At 36.6% G+C, this 18,248-nt stretch overlaps 1 protein-coding gene across 2 annotated transcripts; it reads left to right on the top strand.

Moving 5' to 3' along the window:
- The first annotated feature begins 321 nt into the window (after positions 1 to 321).
- On the top strand, positions 322 to 1,747 carry LOC147510659 (uncharacterized). Of its 2 annotated transcripts, none has more exons than XM_086599333.1 (2): positions 322 to 389; positions 1,085 to 1,747. In XM_086599333.1, the coding sequence occupies exons 1-2, from the start codon at positions 381 to 383 to the stop codon at positions 1,481 to 1,483; spliced, it is 408 nt and encodes a 135-aa protein (XP_086455459.1). In that variant the 5' UTR covers positions 322 to 380; the 3' UTR covers positions 1,484 to 1,747. The 2 variants fall into 2 exon arrangements, 1 of the variants encoding a protein (XP_086455459.1); XR_015216838.1 differs by lacking the exon at positions 322 to 389 and adding an exon at positions 536 to 903.
- The last annotated feature ends 16,501 nt before the right edge of the window (positions 1,748 to 18,248 follow it).

The raw sequence follows: 18,248 nt of genomic DNA, 5'->3' as shown, positions 1-18,248 counted from the left end.
ATATATATATATATATATATCGGTTTGTCTAGAGTGCCACTCTAAATCTGCCACTCTTATCTCACACTTTTCTTCAACCGTCCGATCTCACTTCAAGATCTGATGATCTAACACTCCAAATTTCAACCAACAAAGTGAGAGTAAAAATGTCTTTTCCTTCTCATCTTCTCAAAAACAAAAGAAAAAAACCAGATCTACAAATATAAATCAGTTCCTTAACCTTTCCACCCCGGAATTGTTATTAAGGTTTGGTCATGGATTTGTTTAGTACCGGTTATTAATTTGTGGTGTTGTGGTGGTATTCAAGCAAGAATACATATCTTGCTTTGTGTTCAGCGGTATATTTGGTGGCTCAGTACGCTCGCTATGAAATCAAAAGGATGGAAGCGGTACTGATACTTCCTTTTTCTGATAGCATTTCATATATCTTTAACTTATATTAAACTGAACCTTATTCGTAATAAAATTAGACCAGTAATATTCTTTTTTGTTTTAAGAATTAAAATTTGCTTATGAAGTGGATGTGATTGCTGTTTCGCCCTTTCTCTTTCTTTGCTTACTGTATTCTTTGGAAGATCCAAATGCAATATGACTAGAAGCAACAACTAACCTATCCAATATCCTTCAATACTCGACACTGAACCATGATCACCCCTATTTGTATTATATTGCGAAGTGGATGAGGGAGTCTTAGCTTTAGAGTCGTTTTAACTGCTTTAACTGTGCAGCTACTCTTATGCTTAGCAGTTCAAGGAGCTAAATGTGTTTAATTAGATGTTGGTGCAAGTCCAGTGAATGAGTGGGCAGCAAACCTGTCTATCCATGCCAATAATTTGATTATTAAATGAGAGGGTTATGATATATGTCCACTGTTATGGTCTTATGAATTGTCCATGAGCTTCAGTATGTGTGATCTTTACCCATACCATTTTTTTTTTTTTTTTTAAAAAAATCCCTTCAAAATTTATTCCTCAAGAAATTTTCTATTTTTGACATATTCCTCAAAAAATCCCTTTCATATTTTGACAAACTTCCTACTTTTACTTGTGTAGGTTTAGCCTTGATAATTGATTTCTCTTGACAGGAAGCAGGGGTTAAAAAAAAGCAAGCTGAAGAAGTAGAAAAGGCTAAAGAGCTGGAAGCGCTTGTTTTGGAAGAAGAAAAGAGGAAGTATGATCCTGCGCTATTGGAGGTAAAGGTTAGACTAGACGCGTTAGAGGAGGCTGTCAAAGGCATTGCTGTTGAACCTAAGAAACCGTCTGCTTCGGAGTTAACCAAAGACCAAGAAAATACAGAGAAAGAGAACCTTCAAACCGTCACGTCAAAGTTTGAAAGTAAATCACAAGACAGCACTACTGTGGCAAGTGATCGTTGCCGTGATCTGAGTTCAGGATCATCAAAACCTGATCCAAGCGAGAAACAAGTGACTGGGCCAAATCCAGCTATCAATGATCAAATAGGCCTGCAAAAGGGAAAGTCTTAAAGCTGACCCTAGAAGCTGGAGAAGTGCATGTGTATGTTTGCATCGATGATCCTCTTGGTTTTCTTATCTACCTGTGTGGGCTACTCCTCGCCATGATACCAATAGGCTTCCCAGTCCCACAATAGTTTGGATGGCAGAGCCTCTTCTCAAGGCTTTAATTTATCTTTTGAATGTTTGGTTTATATATACAAAAACATTTAGTTCACATTGGATTGTGTAGTTAAGTGTAGTAACATTATTACCATTGCTTGATTTAACCTTGTATGCTGAGCTGTCTTCCAGGTTACAGCTGCTTCTGAAAATCACTGTTATAGCTCAAAGTCCAAATCGTCCCGAGTCTCAACTCAAGTAGATTGAGAGTGGTATAGGTTTTCTCTCAATCAAAGATTTTCTCAACTGTCATTAGACATTAGAGTGTAAAATTACCTTTTTATAATTGGACATAAAGGCAGTCTCAGCCTGGCTATTTACGCTTCAAAGTAGATACGGAAGACTGGCCGAATTGATGATCCGGCTTTAAGGTTTCGTTGATAATTCATCATCAGTTATCAGATAATATAAATTACAAGGTACGAGAGAAGGACAGTCTTGATTTAAGATGAACAAGTATTAGAACGGTTCTAACAACAGTTCTACATAGATAAATAGATTGGTGCACAACGCATAAGCAACTGACTGACTGCTATTTTGGATTTATTCTTGGTCTGGAACAAGTTCCTTTGCTCTATAGGTGAAAATGATCCCAGGAAGACCATTATGGTTTTATGGCCTAAAACCTTTTGAGTTATGGTCTTAGTCTTGATGTTTCGGGTAAAGGGGGAGAAGAATCTCATTATTTTCTAGACAAGAAATGGATTGAATAGACGAACTTCAAAACTTTTTTTCGCAAACTGTAAGTATCCATCCAAGGCAGTAACCAGGGCAAAATCTATTGTGGAGAAGTTGTATGCAGGAGTTGAATACCCTTTTCTCCCTGAGACAGTAGAAACTGCATGTTTGGTTATCGTGGTTTAGATCAGTAGCAAGCATGAGCAGAGGAACTCTTGGTGAACGACAGTGCAGGATATCAGTATACATAATCCTCCATGACCAACAAACTGCACCAAACCATATAAAATCCTTCTGCAAACTCAGCTTCTCTGCAAATATAGATACAATATGATCTGGAAAATCTAACCAATCAACCTGGTGTCTATCAGAAGGATTAGGGATATAGGGGAAGATACTAATCTGTCTTCTATCCTTCTTTTTGTCTTCTAATAAAGTAACATCCTCAACATAAACACCAAAACCAAGTCTAAATAATTCATTTTCCTTCTGAATGCTTTTTTGCTGAATATCTGAATAATTCATTTTCCTTCTGAAAATTTTCTGAAAATTAGAAAGTTACATTTCTTAGAAGAGAGAAAGAAAGAAATTTATTCCATTACACAGAAATAGAAACAGAAATATTCATATTTCCTTGGCTATGTTTTCTCATGAAAGTCACTGTGCTGTATCTAAAATATCCATAAACAACAAGAGTTTCTCCAGATATATCCGAGTGCAACCTGTCTAGTTGAAGTACTTTCTGTTCCAAATTCTCTAATGTTAATCTATCATTGCTTTCATCCCAAAATGGCAATACCTCTACTACTACTTTCTGCAACAAGCCATTCTCGAGACCCTCCTTGAGAAGCTCTTTTAAATCTCCTCGTCCACTATGCAAGTCCAACAAAACACTGCACAAACCCCTTTTCCCGCAATAATCCAATATCGTGTTCAAATGCATCTGATCCAAGACCACACAAAGCAAGATATGTATTCTTGCTTGAATACCACCACAACACCACAGATTAATAACCGGTACTAAACAAATCCACGACCAAACCTTAATAACAATTCCGGGGTGGAAAGGTTAAGGAACTGATTTATATTTGTAGATCTGGTTTTTTTCTTTTGTTTTTGAGAAGATGAGAAGGAAAAGACATTTTTACCCCCACTTTGTTGGTTGAAATTTGGAATGTTAGATCATCAGATCTTGAAGTGAGATCGGACGGTTGAAGAAAAGTGTGAGATAAGAGTGGCAGATTTAGAGTGGCACTTATATATATATAGGGGAGGGATAGAGCCACAGGTACTGTAGCCACATTATAGGCACAGTGAATCCCAGCTCTCCATCTGTTTTAATCTAAGGGTCATGATGAAAAGTGTAATCGCCAGTTTTCACTTAGAAATAAAAGGAGGGTATTTTCGGAAAGCAAAATTTACCAAATCCCAAAACCCATTTTCTCTCCAAATCAGTTCGACCTTCTTCTCTCCAAAATTTGGTTCGATCAATTTCTCTAAAACCCTTCTTCACTGAAACGTCGACTCCTCTCTCTCCAAAGTCAGACGCCTCATGTAGGTAAATCTAGAGGTGTTAATTGGGATAAGATAGAAGAGGTACCATCACACATATTATTGCAAGACCAAATTTTATTTCCATTTTGGTGATACATCTTATCGTGGTGATCTAACTTTAGGAAAAAGAAGAGAAGCTAGATGGTGAATCGACGGCTTTGAATAAATTTTTCCCAACATATACTTAACTCCCCTTGGCTCCTACATGGGTTCAATGAGCAAATCATTTGTAAGTTTCTCAAAATTATTAATTAGTGTGTGCACATTTTCTTCTTTTACAATAGCATTTATCCGTGTTTTAAGCTAATTTCCTTAAAAATTATGGACTTGTAAAAGATATAAAAAATCCACCAATTTCTATTTGAATATTTTTGAAACAATTGTTGATTCACTTTAGAATTATAGATTTGTCATGAAATGGTCTTCGTCCAAACCCTTATTTATGACTATATTGCATTATCCGTTGGCTTCTCATATAAATTTGCATACTAAGATGTCATTGGGTTTTGCTAACATGACAAGTTGTTGAATTTTTATTTTACTTTAATTTTATTTTGAATCAAATATGAATTTTTCAACTAATTGGAAGGAGGTATGCAAAGTTTAACAACTCCTCATATGGTGAATGGAGCTTAACTTGAAAACTTTAAGTTCATATCTTTTTATTTGGCTTGTGTTTTGGTTTTTCTACTTTAATTCATGTTAAAATAAGTAACCGGTTATTCTTTTATTTTTTTTGTGATAGTTGTCCCTTGCATTTTGAGGTAGGATTATGTTAAGATTCTGAAATGAGTTTAACAAAGACACATTTATACTAGTACTAACATATAGGTTATAATATTGTCACATTTTTTATTTTGAATAATGGGTAGACTATACGCTTTTGCAAAAAGAAGTTCAAGATCTTGTGAAGTGGACCAATTTAACTTTAATTTTGTCCTAAATCTTATGCTTTCATCCGATTCTTAAAGTTACTAGTTTAATAGGTCTTTGATTCAAATCTATGTCAAAATTATATAGGTTTTTCGAGTTCATATTTTTTTGTTGGTAAATCCTTACTTGCCCTCAAAGTCCATTGCATGGTGGTAATTGTTTTTCACGAGTCTGTCAATTTCTTCCATTGTTGGGAATTCTCATGTCCGTATTTATACAGCGTAGGGACAAACATCTTTTCATTATCATCCCAAAGTGTGGGGTGCGAGGAGGACCACTCAAATGGTGAACGGTTAAATCTTCACCAACGGAGGTTGTGATTAAAAAATTGCATAATCTTATATATATATCTATCTGCCTTGCTTTTATGATTTCCGTGGATGTTGAAGAAAACCACCAGTTTGGGGCTAAAGTAGGGTGCTTCGGATCATCTTTTCATAATGATTTTCGACTAAAAAGTCGATAAAAATTATGGTGAGCATCTAATGTCTTGAACGAATTCCCATTTCAATTTCACATGTTCTCGCAATTTTCAGGATGCTCCCGGGTAGAATCTTTGAAACACCCGGACACCTACCAATTCCTAGCCAAGATATGGTTCATTCCAACTCAAAACTTTTAAGCTTAGCCAACCACATCACAAATTTTGTGGCCCTCTCTCTCTTGTCTCTCAATACTCATCTCCACAATTGCCTAATTCCCAAATAATTTCCACTTACACAAGCTCAAACAACCAAACTAAAGCACATTAATCTCCTCGAACTCTTCAAGCATCATCCCTAATCATCTCTTGTGAGAAGTCATTCTTTAAGGATGTACTAATTTTGTTCAATACTGTTGTAGGATCAACTCATTCTTCAAGTAAAGCATTTCCTATTTGGAGGTAACATAAAAGTCATAGTGGTAGATTTGATGTGGAAACTACGTCAACATTTCATTGCAACGTAGTTTACATCAAATCTACCACTGTTTTTAATGTTACCTCCAAATAGGAAATGCTTTACTTGAAGAACGAATTGATCCTACAATCTACATATTGAAAAAAATTAGTATCCATAAAAATGAGTTCTCACAGAGGGATGACTAGGGATGATGCCCCTCCGTTCGAGAGATTAATGTGCTTTAGTTTGTTTGAGGCTTGTGTAAGTGGAAATTATCCATGGGAATTAATGTTGTTGGAAGAGAGAGGGCCACAAAATTTGGAGTTGGCTAAGTAAAAGTTTTCACTTAAGGGGCTATGCTAGGAATTGGTAGGTGTGGTGGTGTTTCAAAGATTCTACCTTGAGCCGATTGAAATTGCTGAACCATGTGAAATTGAAATGGGAAGAACTGAAAAGTGCTCACCATAATTTTTCATCGACCGGTGGTGGAAATCGCTACTATGTACTCGATGGCAATTCGTTCAAGACATTAGATCTTTAGCCCCACATGTGCTGTTTTAACCCCCCGTGCCCGTCGACAATCATAAAAAGATGATCCAGGTGCTTAGATATATATATAAGGTGATCTTTTTAATCACAACCTCCGTTAGGTGAAGATTTAAACGTTCACCATTTGGAGTTACTTGCACCTCCCACTTGATACCACCCGAGAAAACACTAGTGGTCCTCCTTCTTGTATAAATACGGATAATGAGAAGATGTTTGTGCTACCTGGCTGGTGGCGGAAGAAATTTTCAGAACCTCCGTAGGAACAATTAACTTGACATGTTGTATCGAAGCCCAACAACGAAGTTGCATTTGGACTTGGAAAAAATATGAACTCGAAAAACCTATGATCCCAATTTTGACATAGATTTGAATCAATGCGACCTATTAAAAAGATATAACCTAAGAATCTTTATTAACGGATGAAAGCATAAGATTTAGGACCCAAAATTATTTAAATTGGTCCACCAGATTTGATCTACTTTTGCAAGGAAGCATAGTCTACCCATTATTTAAATAAACAAATGTGAAAAGATGTGCTCTTATGTTGCGTAGGTTCTAAATGTGTCTTTGTTAAACTCATTCTAAATAATCCTAACATTAAACCAAGACAAGCATATCACACATCAGGAAACTAGTTGACCAAAAAAATTATTTCTAACATGAATTAAAGCTACTAAATTAACCAAAAAAAAAAACAAATAAAAAGCATATGAACTTAAACTTTTCAAGTTAATCTCCATTACCATATGAGTTGTTAAACTTTGCATCCCACTTCCTTCCAATTTGTTGAAATTCATATCTTGTTCTAAAATAAAGAAGAAAAAAAGTAAAAATAAATATTCAACAAATTGACATCTTAGTAACGAAAACCCAACGGATAATGCAATATAGTCATAATAAGGGATTTTGGGCGTTCCCATGTGGAACATCTCCACTAAAGTGAATCAACAACCAGGGTTTCAAATGTATGGCGCACAATCATTTCATTGATTTGCAACCTATAAAGTCCATAATTTGATTAAGGAAATTGTTGGAAAATATTCAAATAAAAATTGCAAAATGTTATATCTTTTATTTTCCCTTTGACATTTTACAAATGATTTGCTCATTGCCTTCATGCTATAGTAACCAGGCATGTGCCCCAAGTGGTATATGAAGAAACCAACTGAAAAAAGAACCCATTCAAAGTTAAGGCGATCACCATCTAGCTTCTTTTCTTTTTTAACATCTTAGATCACCATAGAAGAGTCCGATAAGCACCACTAATGGAAATAAAATTTGGTCTTGCCCTAATAACTGTGATGGTACCTCTTCTATCTTATCCCAATTAACACCTCTAGATTTACCTACATGAGGCGCCGACTTTGGAGAGAGAGGAGTCGACGTTTGATGAAGAAGGGTTTTAGAAAATTGATCGAACCAAATTTTGGAGAGAAGAAGGTCGAACTGATTTGGAGAAAAATGGGTTTTGGGATTTGGTAAATTTTCTTTTCGAAAATACCCTCCTTTTATTTCTAAGTGAAAACCTGGAGATTACACTTTTCATCATGACCCTTAGATTAAAACAGGATGGAGAGAGGGATTCACTGTGCCTATAATGTGGCTACATGTGGCTCTATCCCTCCCCTATATATATATATATATATATATATATATATATATATATATATATATATATATATATATATATATATTTTTTTTTTTTTATTTTGTTTTGTTTTGTAACAGGGTAAATGATTTGTGGTTTATGAAAAGGGCTAATAAAAAAGGCTCGATTAAGGGTGACTAGCGGAAAATATACTTAGGTATATATATCGATCCAAATTTATATCGAGGGCCTATATATTAGGACATGGTATATGGTCATAAGTATATTTCTCTATATACTTCTCCCTTGTGTCATTTCTCAAATGTTTAACTCATATAAGGCTTTAGGCTATATTCTCACAGGATTTGTAGAATAAGTACTCTAGCCTAGATTTGAAAACTTACTTGCCAAACAATTATAGATACTCATGTAATATATTTATAGATAGATGCAAAGATTATTACCTACATATTAACCTAAGTTTCTAAAAACTATTCTAATGCAAAAGCTACATTGAGACTTCTAGATTATTAAGAGCATAGAGAAAAGAAACAATACCAATATTCCTAAGTGTATAGCATAAACTTTTTATTTTTATTTTTATTTTTTTTAAGACAAATAATACGTAATATACAACCTAATATGTGCTTAACATTTACATCGTGTTTCTATACCACCCCAAACAATTTGGGAGAAGGGGTTCATGAAACAATTCAATAGCACAATTAAATTATGTAACTAACTAATTTTTATAATTTTTAATATTTTATAAATAAAAGTGCATAATTTACATCCTAAAAGTGTCTAATTTTTGCAAATGTTTCTATCCCACCCCAAACAATCGAACGCTTTGTCCTCAAAGTGTAAAGAGATAAGGAAAGAATTTACCATAGAACGCGTGGCAAAATTGGCGCAGACTGTGAATGAAAATATTGTAAAGATGATATGATAATATGAAGCACAATTAAACCATTACGTGCTAAACTAACACAAACTCTTTTGGAGTAAACATGACAGGGCTTAGGGTGGCAACAAGATTTGAAATGAATACCAAAATCATACCCCCCCAAACAAAATTGGAAAACTCTTTTTAAGTTTGAAAATTTTGTTTGGCTTATACTCCAGAAAGTTGGTATTGTACGAAAACTTGGGTCTTTTAAGGTCAGATTCTCGAGACTTACTAGATTACTATTTTTATAGCTTTAAACTTTTTTACTTTTTATGAATTAGGTTTAATATAGAGGAAAACAATAAGCAGTAAAGACATAATTCACACCATAGAGAAACATGACTCAAAAACCAAGAAAACATGCAAGAGTGGAAAACGTGAGTTATGTGAACCGTGGACTTAGGATCCGGTACTTACAAGCACACACTCCATAGGGAGGGCTCGGTTACCTGAATGGTGCATTCACCAATATGGTTTTTGAGTGTGTGGTTAGCAAGGGGGGGACTCGCGAAGTGGTAAAGAAGCGGTGCAAAAGAGTTGCAGGATTCTTCTTCGATTTCGTCTACTACCAGGGAGTCATTGTTAAAGTCGGAATTTCCGAAGAAAAGGAATTTGTTAATTTGTTTCTCCGGAAACATGTTTTCGAAGTAATCTTGAGCTAAGCTCTCGATCATGCTAACCTCGCCATTTGTAGATGAATCGGGATCTCGTGTCCTCGTTTTGAAAACATTTACCTCAATGAAAAGATGGCCAAAGGACAAGGACATCGAACCATCGCGGCGGTTTATGGCCGCCGCGTTGGCGTGACCAAGAAGGGGCGCCCTAAAATGATAGGTACAGAGTCGTTAGTGACTTCGTAGTCGAGGATAACGGTCGGCCGGTAGTAAAATTTTGGACTTTAACCAAAGACGTTTTCAACCACACCCTTAGGATATTTAATAGTCCGATCAGCTAATTGCAATGTCATTTTAGTAGGTTGCATCTCCTCTAGACCTATTTGTTTATACAAATAAAATGGGAGTAAGTTAACACTAGCCCCCGTGTCTAGTAGCGGTCGTCGTGTGAGAATCTCCTAAGGTGCATTGTCATTGGGCTGATCTAATTGTGGTCCTTGTACTTAACAATTCCATTATTTTCGGATAAAGTTGGGAACCTTTAGGTTGGGAACCTTCAGGTTAGAAAGGCATCTTTAGGTATGTTGGTCTTACGCCTAGTAGTGCACAATTCTTTAAGAAACTTAGCGTGGTTAGGTAGCTTTTTATAGCTTCGAAAAAGGAAGGTTTATCGTTAGATTTTTGAAAACGTTCCTAATCTCCTCAAAGTTAGTATCCCCGGTTAGCATGGCTAATTTCTCGAGGGAACGGTGGTTTCGCTCTATATTTAGCGTATGGCTCGACTTGATGTGTAACCTTGGCTTTTCTGTTTCTTAGGTTGTGGTTTAACCGGTACCTCTACGGTGGTAGGTTCTTCGGTTTCTATTTCGTTATCTAGTTCGATATCCGGTGTAGGAGTATCGATGGGGTAACTATAGGCATAGTTACTTTGTTATCAACCACTCTTCCGAATCGGAGAGTGGTGATGGCATTTAGCTCACCTACGGTTATAGTTTCCGCATACTAGTATTACCGTTTACCTTAAAAGGTGTGGTTTGCCGTTCTAGGGTTAGGTATCGCTTGGCCTGAAACACGCCTTTTGGTTGGAGCTTTCTCTTGGGCTAACTGTTGGTTTAAATTATTAACGGATTGTAGAATGTGTTGGTTAGATTGAGCCATGGTTTGGAAAAGTTGTTGGCTCACTTGTATGAAGGTGTCAAGACGATCCGGTTGTGTGGGTGTAGTAGTCACGGGTGGTGTGAACTAACTATCTCGTTGATTATTTATGGGCATATTGTGATAGTTATTATTTACCTAACGATACCTCTATTAGCATTATAATTATTATAACTACATTGACCTTGTGCTTGACTTTTGTCGAGGTTGGCGCTTTGGTTGTTATAATTATTATAATTACCCCGATCCCCGTCCTTGTTGTGGTGGAGCTTGGTTATAACCGTTGTCCTAACATATTGATTATTGTACCACAGTAGGTGTGACTTGTTGGTTATTTCTCCAACCGAAGTTGGGATTTTGTCTCCAAGGGGCGTAGGTTCACTATTAATGGAACAAGAATGTTCATAGGCTATAGGACGATTAAAGTCGGGATGCTCGGGACTCCAACAGAAAACTACATGGATTGAATTTACAATTCATGACGGGGATAGGCTTTTGTTGTACAGAAATGGCCTCTACCTTTTTTGTGAGGGATTCAATTAGAGTTTTAAGCTCAGGATCTGATTTAACCTCAAACATACTGGTAGCCTTAACTGTTGAAGAAGAACTAGCGGAGCGGGAGTAATCGTCACTACCCCCCCAATTATTATTACGCTTAGTCTGATCTTCCAAAAATTTATATGCCTCTGAGGCTCCTTTACTTAGGAAACTACCCCCATTCATTATGTCTAAGACTTCTTTATGGTGGTGTAGAAGTCCTTTGAAAAAGGCACGAACTAACGTGTCTTTTGCTAGGTGATGGTGTGGACACTCTATAAGGAGATCGGTGAAACGATTCCAAGCCTCAAAATGATTCATGAGGATTCACCGAAAAGAAGTGAATCTTGGAAAGCATTTCATCCGTCTTTAGGGGGGGTAAAAATGTTCCATAAACAAATGAACAAGTTTGGCCCACAAGTCCACGAGAATTAGGCGGGCGCAGTTAACCAAGACGCCTTTATCAGCTAAGGTGAAAGGGAATACCCTCAATTTAATTTGTTCCGCACCAACCGTAGGATGGTGGAATGTTGTAAGGACTTGTTCAATCCTACGCATGTGCTGATAAGGTTTTTCATGGTCTAAACCATGAAAAACGGGTAACAAATTAAATATATTTGGGGGGATGCGGAAATCCTCCACTGGGTCTACTAGAACGATGCAAGATTTAGGGCTATCGCTCAAGGCTTTATAAAAGTCAGAGAGAGGAGTCTCTCTTTCTTCATCCATAATATCAGGTGGTGTATGTGAAATAGTAGCTAGAGGTGTAGTGGGTGGTAAACTAGATAGACTTGTTTGTTGACGTTGCCGTGTAATTACGTTAGTTATTTTTCTTCGACCAGACCTTAATCTCATGCAAGACTAAGTCGAACTTAACTAAACATGCAACACTCCAAACAATTCTGATATACTAGTAGAAACCTCTAACTTGAGATGCGAGGTATGGAAGAAAGGAATACCTGATAGCGTCCTTGCTTCGCTTATGAATAGCTTCTTGTTTACGCGTGTTTAGTGTAAATAACAAGTTAGAACACTGAAAAACTTAAAAATCGAAGTTCGAAACAAACCTGTAGAAATCCGGAAAATTTTGCTTAGAACGCGCCGCGCGCATAGAAGCGGGGTCGCTCCGTGTTCCAAGATAACTTAGCGGGTCGCTTCGGTATGGCGGGCCGCGCTCGTGTTCCAGTAACTTAGCGCGGGTCGCGCTCGGTATGGGCGCGGTCGCGCTCCGTGTTCCAATAACTTAGCGGGTCGGCGCTTCGGTATGAAGCGGCGGTCGCCGATCGGTAATTTTTCGCGAACTTTTCAATCTTTGAAACGAACAACCACCACGATGAATCAAACAAGGGTGGGTGGGTGAAATGAGACTTAAAAATGACTAATTATACTATGAAAACAATGCTAAAGTGAAACTAAGATGGCAGCGGCGCCATTTGATAAACGTAAAATGAATAGTTTACCTACGAAATGAACGATGAACTCAAAACGTAAGTAAACTAAACTAAATTATGAGCCTATATTTATCAAAGTTTCTACTCTCAAATCTATCGAAATAGAGTGGAGTAACAAATTCGTTCCACTCCTAGTTCTCTAGCATGTGATGTTTTCTAGTTAACTAATCGGTCTTAAGTCTAATGAGAGTTTTACGAGGGGGAATTATACTACGATGCAATATGAAATTGATTATTTTGAATCTAACTACGAATGCTATGGAAATATGATTGTTTTGAATCTAGATAAAGGATTAGAGGGGAATTGAATCCACCTCGAATCCAACTTAATAGCCTAGCATAGATTCTTGTATCTCGATTCTTACGTTCTTACGGCAAGAAATTCGAGTTCTAATCCCTAGTGTTCATGGCATTTCTACCGAGTACTAACTAGCATGTGAGGTCGTCCACCCATTCTCATGGCGAATCACGACCTTCTAGAGTGGAATAGATTCTACAATGCTTCTACACTATACCACTAAGTTTTCATCAAGGCTTCATCAACCCCTCTAATGGAGGTTTTAGCCTCGAATCATCAACCCATCATTTCCTATTGAATTATAACTACACATCATATCAAAATTCTAACTTTACTAATCTAAATTAAACAATAATTGAAATATAATTAATTAACTAAGAATGAAATAAGAACAAGAATTTAAACTAGATCTATAAATGCAAATGACAAAAATCGAAATTGAATAATAATAACTATTTTATTTATCTAATTAAATGACGAACAATCATTCAAGGAATTAAATAAAAGCAAGATATGAAACTAATTAAATTAAACTAATTAAATCTAAGAAAACTAGATCTAGAATTAATTAATAGAGGCTACTAATCTAATATTTAATCTAGGTCTAATTATCTACCATTAACAAAGAGCTAAGCTTTTGTTTTTATACATTCAGATCCAAAAATCGTGCATGGGCTTGGAGCCATGTTTTGGGCCAGAGAATCAGGCCCAAAACCCAATTCTTTCAGTTCAAAAAGGCCTCTTCAGCTGCAGTTGGCTTAAACAGACTTTTCGTCCTCTTCTGCTCCTCTGATTGGGTCAAGGCTTGGACCATTAGAATGATCTTTCCGAGACGGTCGTTTTGACATAAGGTAGGCCCCATTCCGAGGTCTGAGTCCAAAGATACGGCCTTCCCGAAGTTCTGCGACTTGTCTTGGCTGTTTTTCGCCCAAGGCTGACTTTTCAGCTTTTGACCGGGATTTAGAAAGGCTTTATCTTCTTGAATCTTGACCTTTAATCACGGAACTCCTTAGTAACCGACCTTTGCTCCTTTATCTCGCTAAAGTGGCACATTTACATACATAATGGACTTTGAAGCCTGAAATGCATAAAAACACGTAATCAGTGTTAACTCTTAATTATTACTCACATAATTGGTCTAAAAGTATGATTATTAAGGGGTTAAAACTACAGTTTTGGGCTCTTATCAGGCATCAAGGCTTTCAAATAGATTTTGGAGGTAACACTAACGTGGTAAAAGTCAAAGGAAGTCAAAGTATAAAAATCTTAATTTTGGAGGCAAGACTAACGTGGTAGAAGTCAAAGTGTAAAAATCTTAACTGAGGTAATATAAGAAAGTAAGAAACTATAAAGGAAGATGAAAGTTGATTTTCTGAAGGGGTATTTAGCTTTTGGGCCACATTATAAATGGGTAATATGCAATTGGTCACTAATTGTTCGTTTATTAGCTATTGGGCCAAAATTGACGGTGATCCGTCCATATTTTCTAAAATGGCACATTTACCCTTGCACGTGATTGAAATAAACGGCTAAGATCAAAGTTATTTTCACATCAACAGCCACCATAACGTTTTATCTTGACCGTTTATTTGTGACACGCGTCCTAATCTCTCACTACATATCCTATTAGCTGGAAAAACACTAATTAATCGCCCAAAAACACTCACTTCTTTCAGACAACACTCTCGCTTACATCATTCTTTCAGACAACCTGTTTGTGTGCGAGGGTAGCAAACCTGTTTCAGACAACCTGTTTTCATATGCTAAGAACCAACTTAACACATTTTCAAACGCTAGGAATAAATGTGGTAGCTTTGGAGTAGATAGACTGGACTTGTAGATCTGATATGTGCATTCAAGCTTAAGGAAGTTAGTTTGTAAGTAAAAACTAAACCTTTTTCAGTTTAGTTACGTTTGTTCAATTGTTTATACTATTTTGCATGGTTTGAATGTTTGTTTGTATAAAGAAGTACGTGGGTGTCTTTTTGGAGCAAATCCTAATTATCAATTAAAAAATTGGCCTAAACCCTAATTGTTTATTATGTTGTGGTTCCAAGCCCTAATTCTTAAATACAGTAATGGTCCCAAACCCTAATTTTTAATACAAAAAATTAGGGCTTTTTAAGTAATCTGGACTACTATAGTTACATTTTTTTTTAATACATTTTATATTAATCAATTAGAGGTATATATTAGTTTGTTGCCACATTATTTTACTGTTTAAAAAATGTAGCACCTAAACCCTAAACCTTAAATGTAACACAATGTTCACTTGTTGGTTGTTGTCTCACAGACCTATAAAATGGGAAAAAGTAAGGGCAAGGGTATAAAGGGCAAGGCCAAGGGTCCAAAACAAAGGAGAGGTGAGGAGTATCCAGACCATTTAATGTCTGTTTGTAGATTTAGGTATAACAATTGGGCAGAGGATGAGGTTAGGGCTGCTAGAGCTTATGTTGATGAGCATGGTGATGATGTAACTCGTGAACAAGTCCATGATCACATATTTGAATATAGGGACAAGAAAGAAGCAGACAGGAGTTGTTGTAGGACTACCTCCATTTGATTCTGATGATGATCAGGATCTATCTGAGCATGACTTGGAGTATTTGGATTGGCTTGATGCAATAAGTAATCCAAATGCTGCTGGGGAGGGTGAGGATGAGGCTCAGGCTAAGGTTAAGGGTGAGGGAAGTTCAAGTCAAGCACAAACTGCTGGAGGGGGAAGTCAGGCACAACCTAGAATGGTTGTGTAGGTTTTGATGTGTCCCCAGGAGTATAAAGCTATGCAGACTGCACTGAAGAATAAGAGGAAGTCATGTTATTCTTGTTTTAATGTGATGGTGTTATGTTTGGTACAATGGCTATAAGGTGTCATGCTTTTGCTTGTTATGTTTAGGGTCTTTATGTTTATGTTTTAGCCCTATGTTTTATTATGGATTGTAATGTAGTTTATTATGGATTATAAATGTTATGAAGTTTATAAATGTTATGAAGTTTATAAATGTTATGAAGTTTATTCCATTGTTGATTTATATAGTTTATTTTCATTTTATGTTCCAATAGTATGGTTGTATCTGTTATGGGAACTCTGAGAGGTGATAGGGTGTTTGTGTTGCACTATGATGGTTTTTGGATGCCTTTTGCACCTAGGAAGGTTAATTACTCTATGTATAGGGGTGTGGAGAGGTGTGACTATGAGGTAAATGGTGAAGAGATGTGTTATCTCGATTTGATCAAGGAGATACATAAGCAGTTTGGGGATGACAAACCAGTGTCATGTGTCAAATTCATTGCTAAGGAATGATAAGGATATGTTGAAAATGTGGGATTTGATTAAACCTGAAAGGGATAAGAGGTATCATTTGTTTGTAACCCCATCAAGTTTTGAAGATAGCCTACAACTAAGTCAAGCCCAGCCCAGTGTCGACAATAAGCCCTTGAAGCCCCCAACATCCAACAAACAGCCTGAAATCCTATTAACACCAAAAGCAACAAACCAAATCAACCATGAAGTGAGAAAATCACCTAGGATTAACCTTAACCCAACAGTCCCAACAGTCCCAACAACACCAAAAACAAAAAAACAAAGGGTGGTTGTGTCTGAAGTCAGAAAATCACCTAGGCTTAACCATGTTCCTTCGACAACCCCAACAACACCAAAAGCTCCAAATCAGACCATTGCTCAGCTAAGAAAGTCACCAAGACTTCATCCTACACCTACAACACCAATGAAAGCCAAAAAACTCTATTTTTAAGCTGAAGGTAGGGTGGAACCTCAACTCACTGCAGAAGATGTTCTAAAGGACTGGACAGCTGTGATTGATAGTGGTGTGGCATTTAAGGACTTGGTTGACAATGAAGTGAAAGATTGTGAGGGTGGAGTCATTGAAGATGATGAGGTTGATATGTTTATACAAGTGGGAGATGAGTATGGTCCTAGTATTAAGCTAAGTACTGATTATGTTAGTGAAGCTTCTTCTAATGAGGAAGATGTTGATTTTGTGCCTAACCCTATAGACAAGGACAGTGAAGGTGAAGAACCTGATTTGGTGGATGAGCAACCTGATTTGGATGGGGATAATAATGATGAGGATGATGACATCAGTGCTTTTGTGAAGTTACCAAATAATTTTTATGTAGATGAAGAACAGGAGATAATAGAAGAAAATGGAACCACAGAAGTGAGATTGCAACTGCTACCTAAAATGGAATGGAGAACATTTAAAGAGTGTAGGGAGTTTATGAAGAACCTAACAATATATCAGAAGTTTAGTTATGTTCAAGTTAGAAATAACAAGACCAGAATCCACTTGAAGTGTAAGGACCCAGAATGTGGATGGAGTGTGTATTGCACTGTGATGAGTGACAAACACACTTTCAAGTTGAGGAACTATGTGGAGACTCACAGTTGTGAGGCTGATGGAAAAAATAATAATGCACAAGCAACATGTGGATGGGTAGCTGATAAGTTGGAAGGGTTTTTAAGATCTCATCCACAGATGAAACCCAATGACCTAATTTTGGAAGTGTTGGATCAGTTTGGGGTTGGCATTTCTTATTATACTGCTTGGAAGGCTAAAGTTAGAGTACTTGAGAGGATTAATGGTAACTATGAAGCTAGTTACCACAAGATAGTATAACTGAAAACACAAATACTTAAGAGGAATGAAGGATCATTGGCAAAGTGGTATAAGGATCAAGATGGTGAGTTTATTAGTTTTTTCCTGGCCTATAAGGCATCACTTGATGGATTTGTTCAAGGATGTTGTCACACCCCGAATTTCGACAGAATTCGGAAAAACAATATTTGTTCCCGACTCTTCGATCTCCGAGATGTGACACACTCTCAACTTCCAAAAACCCATAAACAGTTTAAATATGTGGATAATTAAAAACCAATAAGAATTTAACATTTAACAAAAGTCCTCTTCATTACAAAACTTCACAAATAAGATTAGGTTACAACTCTCCTTTCAATAACTCTTTAATTAAAATTACAAATGAAAATACAAAAACATTGTCTAGACTGAAAATCTATATCACCTCAAGGGAAAACAAAACCTATCTTGAAAAGTGATGCTAACGCCAACTACAAGCAGCAACCAACCTTCTTCAACACTAAACCTGTCAAGACTTATCAACTATGTTCATTTAATGAACACACCCGATAAGCAAACATGCAAATCGGGTCAGCATTATAAAAATACTGGTGTGAGAAGCTTTAAAATACAACATATACTTATACATATACATACATAATCCATAAGGCAGTTAGTTCCTTCCCCGAGGCGCCTTAACTTTCAACGACTAATACAGCATCCTTAAGTATAATAATTAAGGCAGGTAGTTCCTCCACTAAGGCGCTTTATCTTCCCACTAACCACACAACAAACCATACACATAATAAAAAGGCATTTAGTTCCTCCAC

The sequence above is a fragment of the Coptis chinensis genome, chromosome 3, assembly GCF_015680905.1.
Source record: "Coptis chinensis isolate HL-2020 chromosome 3, ASM1568090v1, whole genome shotgun sequence".
NCBI lineage: Eukaryota > Viridiplantae > Streptophyta > Magnoliopsida > Ranunculales > Ranunculaceae > Coptis > Coptis chinensis.
The sequence above is the reverse complement of the archived record's forward strand: the minus strand, read 5'-3'. Positions and strand labels throughout refer to the sequence as shown.